The sequence below is a fragment of the Teleopsis dalmanni genome, chromosome 1 (assembly GCF_002237135.1).
Source record: "Teleopsis dalmanni isolate 2A chromosome 1, ASM223713v2, whole genome shotgun sequence".
Lineage (NCBI taxonomy): Eukaryota > Metazoa > Arthropoda > Insecta > Diptera > Diopsidae > Teleopsis > Teleopsis dalmanni.
The window spans coordinates 19,014,304-19,019,651 of NC_051846.1; the positions used below are offsets into that span (position 1 = coordinate 19,014,304).

Here is a 5,348-nt window from a genome sequence, read left to right on the forward strand (position 1 = left end):
CCATATAACGCATTGTAAGACCATCGATTGTTCTTGTTATGGTTTGGAACATCTTAATGAAGAATTTACAAAAAATGAATACGAAAGTAATGGTCAACTGTAGTAATTATTAACCAACTTTACATGAAGGTTCCATTGTTTCAACTTTAGAACCCAATTCGCCTTAACCATATTAATTCCTTATATTGATTATAATAAAGTGAAGAAATGGAATAACAAAGCAATATAAAGAACTAATAATTATATGTTATGGAGTATGTGGACAATAAATCAAGCTAGTTGCAGTGCCGAACAGCCTTAGCCTAACCCATAAACCATTACATTAAATGTTTTGGAGTAGTTAGTCAATTTTTTTCATTTGTTATAATTGATAAAAAGGCTGAAGTGAAAAAAAATAAAGGCTTATGAATTATATTAGCAAATTTATTAATGTCTTGCAGGGTTGAAAATACTTTACTTCAATTAATTCATTCTTATATAGTTTAACCCACACTCATATATAGAAGCATATATTTTACAAAATAAAATGTATTTACCCCTCAGTTTTGTATTTAAAAAATATTACGTTAATTTCTCACCAAAAATTCCACCTTCCCTTCAAACAATGTCATTAAATAACGCCTGTCTAGGGAAAAAAAATTTATTTTTTACCATAGCAACTTGTTAATTTTTAAAATAAATTTCCTCGTTTCCATGTCAATAATTTTAGTTTTAAATTAAATATTAAACTCAAGTTTTTAGTTCAATAAAAATAACCAGCGAGTCAACAACAAAAATTTCAAATTAATATTGGATACTTAATTTTTGATTTATTGTCTGCAAATAAATTTCAAAGATGCCTTGCTACACCAGCACTAAAGTGCGCTTTGATAACCCGCGTAGCGATACCGATATTGGTAAGAATCGCCTTAGTACAGCAGGAAAAACCGAGACAACACCATGTATCAATGTACGCCTAACGCCAAGTCAGGAGGCACTACCAAGACAAAGCGAAAAAATAACGCGGGCAAGGACTTGTTATCTGTACAATCAAAGAGGAAAGAAGTTGAAATATCCCATTGATCCGACCAAAGAAGCTACATTACGCAAAGAAGACATTGAACGTATCAAAGCCAATGCAAAGATAATAACTATGGAAGAAAGAGCTGCTATTGTAGAGCTGCAAGAAAAAGAAGCACAACGTCTGAATGATATGGCAGATGAGTTAAGGCTTCGCTACAAAAGAATTGATGATGAGCGTAGAAATATGAGAGATGCTCTCGACGGTCGAGATAAATTCAGTGATACTGCACAAAAGCTTAATGTATTGGAGCGCAGCTTTGTAGAAAAACATGAACAGGAAGAAGAGGTTCAACTTGCAAATCGTGTCATCATAAACTTAAAGTGTCAGGCGGTACGTGATGAACAGATTTTGGAAAAAAAAGAAATTGAACGTCTTGCAAAGCAAGCAGACGCACATATGGTTCAAATTCAAATGAATATTGCAGCGAAATCGCTAGCTGAAGAGGACAAAAAAGAGGAAGAGAAACGGCTTAATAGAATTTTGTATGCCGCAGACATACGACAGCAATTAAATGAGCGTGAACGTATACGTTTACTTGAAGGACAACGTATAGAGAAAGAAGCACTCAAAATGCGTGAAGCTATGGAAGAACTAAAAAGGGACGAGGAGCTTCAAGCAAAATTAATATTAGAACGTAAACTTCAATTTCGTCGTGAACTAGATAAAGTAGCTGAAATGTCTATGGTTTTTAAAAAGATGTTGTGTGAACAAGACCTTGATGCTGATATGCGAGTGTTGGCTTTTAAACGTGAGCAGGAAATTCGACAACGTAAATTTGACGAAGAGAAGAGAATTGCTAAAAAAGAATTCGATCGTAAGCAAGATAAATTATTTGTGTTGGGTCAGAAGGCTTTGGAGTCCAGATCTCGTCGTGATGAAATGAGTTACATGCGAGAACAAGAAAGACTTGAAAGTGAATATAGGCGCAAGGAAATGGAGGCGGCATTGCGCAAGAAGAGGGTCGAAAAAGAATTATGTGATGCACGCAAACAACAATTATTGGATTCCAAGAATCGTCATGCTTTGTATATCGCACATGCTGAACAAGAATTTAATGATCTTATTGTAAGCATAAAATCTGAAGAGGAGGAACAGAAGAAAATGGATGCACTGCACAAGAAACTGCGCGAGAACTATCGCAACGATATAATACGCCAAATCAATGACAAAGAAGCGGAACGTCGTCGCTTATTAGATCTCGAGAAGAATCAAGTCTCTACTTGGCGTAAGGATGAACGCAAACGTGAACAAAATATACGCACTATTATTAATGCTAAGTTAGCTGCTATGAAAGATGCCAAATTACCGGAGAAATATATTACCGAAGTTCAACAGCGTATAACGAAAATTTTTGCAAAATACAATAATTAAATTAATTTTTTAATCATTTCAAATTTTAATTTTATTTTTGAATAATTTAACAAAAATGTATGCACAATGCATGTATCGAATTTCTTAAAATAACAATATGAAATACTTTTTTATTGAATTATTATAAAAATAAAATATTTTATAATAGTGCAATAATAAAGTATCTCAAATTGGAATTGCTAAAAATTATGAGAAATTTATATTTTGCTATTAAATGATTTAACTTTTCAGAATAAATCTGTTGTGCACCAAAAAGACTTGTTTTAATAATGAAAATATTGAAAATAAATAGTAGTATTTGAAATATGTATTTTTTAAACATTACAGTCAAGTCATCAATAAATGGATAATACTTAAAATATAAATACTTTAAGCAATAAAAAATTGATTTAAAGCAACACCTAAAATCTTTTATAAAAGAAACTCATTCTATTTTGTAAGAAATATTTTTTTGATCATTATATCTTTCTAGAGGCCACTATTTTTTTCATTAAAAACTATCTGATGCTATGGTTATTAAGTGGTGGATCACAGAGCTTCAAAGCAGTTTATAGTTCTTTTATGGTCAATTTAGTAGAGACGTATGTGAAGCATTTCAACTATATTAAAATAATCGTGTAATTAAAGCAATAAACTAGAAGCATTTTCATTAAGATACTGTATATATTATATTTAGACTTTAAACGACTGCTATATGCGTATGCTTACCTATTACCACTGTTTTCTAAAGTGTCTCACATTGAAGCTAGTAAAAACTGTTCAATTACTTAAACGTTAAAATCAGACCTTGCTTAGTAGTTTGGACTTAACTGCGAAAACTTCCACTGTTTTGTAAATATGAAATTTAATTTAAAAAAAATTAATTAGTTGAATGAAGTTTCCTAAAGCTAACATTAACCTAATTTTATACATATACAAATATTTAAGAAATTGCTTACATTTAGTTAGATATTACCTGGAAAAATTACTATAATTCTAGTTCACCTTACACTAAATAAAATTAGTAAAATTTTATCTATCATCTGCCTTTCTTAGATAGAATACTATATTACAGTTAAAAATCATTATCATCACATATTATTGATGCTCGAGATGCTATTGAGAGGTTAATAAAATATTTTATGAAACTTACAATACGTCATGTCCTTTATTTGTTACTATTGTCAAGTGTTTTATTTGTTTGGGCCATTCGTTTTTCCTGAAGTATTAATTTCAAATTATTAATATTATTATTAATCTTACCACGCTGTAAATTCCAAGAGAATAATATCAATTTAAACAAAAGTCCGACTTAAAGACTCTGAACTATTGCTTTAAGTTCATTCTTCTTCAAGTGTCACTTCTGGGTCGTACGACATACGAAAGAAAATATTGCTTGAAGATCATCCTACTTCCAGTGTCTGTCCGAGTTAACACATAAAACACATTTACCTATTAAGTGAATCGCTCTTTAGATTAAAGAATTGTGTTTTCCCGTTCCAAAATGGAAGCATATATAGATACTCCATATATAGATCACAACATACCTACACCTAACACGTAAGGAACAGATTTTGTTGCGAGACACTCTGCTACCAGTATTATGTGAAGTTAAAAACTATGAACGATATATCGTTACTAAAAATAAATATAAAATTAAGACTATTAATATAAAATTAAAGCTATTAATAAATTAAATTAATATTTTTAATTTTTTTGTTAAGAAACTAAACGATAAACTATATTAAGAATCAAAAATCTCCATTTTTTAATCGAACTTAGTATATTCATAATAAAATCTAATATAATTATTAGCTTGTTTTCAATATATATATTTGTCATTAATCAGCATTTGGTACTAAAATTTTTCTTTATAGTTTTTACCTTACTAAAATTTCATTAAAATTATTTATTAATAATGACGTCATATGTCTACCCATCAAACTTCTGGATATGAACCTGATTAATATACACAAGGGGAAGAATAAAATAACAAGGATGATACAAAGTTTAGCAAACATAACTAAAAAAGTGCTGAATTTTCTGTGCCAGAGGAAAGAGAGAAAAATATATTAACACAATAAATATATATCACTACCCTTTCCCTTTTTTTATAAACTTCAATGGCGTTCAATATTAAAGTTAACCGAGCCACTATCTGAAGTAATATACACACAAGGGCACAAGTCCATTTTGGTATGCTTACATGCATGTTTGAAATAACAACTTCTAACCGGTCGGTCATATATTCGACTAATTTTTCACAATGACGTCATTGCTGTTTAGTGTTGCTCTTGCTATTGTTGTTGGTGTTGTGTTGGTGTTAGTGTTGTTGGGTTTTTCACTTGGTATTTAGGTCATGGCTTGAAATTGTTGACCTTAAATTACTTACGCCATTTTACAAAGCATTGTTGCCAATATAACAAATACCGTAAATGCAGCATTTAAATGTGTTTCCACATAAAACAAGGTACGCTATTTTAAGCTGTTTAACATCAGAAGTGCTTACAATCGACCGTGTCCCTATATAACCGTAAACAGCGTATTTTTGTATCTGAAGAAAGCTTACCCGTGCGGCTTTACTGCCGGTTATCGCCTTATAAAGCTAATTTTGGCTTATTCTACACCAAGCAAAGCCCTTGAGCCTTAGCTCCACCCTAAAAGTGCTGCGTGTGATTTTTCCATTTTCTCGGCGTGAATGTACATTGCCGTTGCTGTTGCCGTTGCTGTTATTGTTGTTGTTATTTACATACTTCAGCTGCAGTAGATTTTCATTCAGTTTCATATCAATAATAAAATACTAACGTCATAAAATCGGTTTGTTTGCAGATATTCGGATTTCTTTATGGCTTTATCAGAGCATATGTATCTTTTTAGAATTGAAAGATAAATTGTGCATTTGTTGCTTGCTAATACTGCATACTGCAATAAATGG

The 5,348-nt window shown here is 31.0% G+C and overlaps 1 protein-coding gene across 1 annotated transcript; it reads left to right on the forward strand.

Moving 5' to 3' along the window:
- Window positions 1–761: 761 nt before the first annotated feature.
- Window positions 762–2,452, forward strand: LOC119673076 (cilia- and flagella-associated protein 45-like). The gene has a single exon (XM_038084296.1). The coding sequence runs from the start codon at window positions 836–838 to the stop codon at window positions 2,432–2,434; it is 1,599 nt and encodes a 532-aa protein (XP_037940224.1). The 5' UTR covers window positions 762–835; the 3' UTR covers window positions 2,435–2,452.
- The last annotated feature ends 2,896 nt before the right edge of the window (window positions 2,453–5,348 follow it).

Excerpts from the sequence above, each read along its gene's own strand:
- LOC119673076 (XM_038084296.1), top strand. The coding sequence starts at position 836 with ATGCCTTGCTACACCAGCACTAAAGTGCGCTTTGATAACCCGCGTAGC.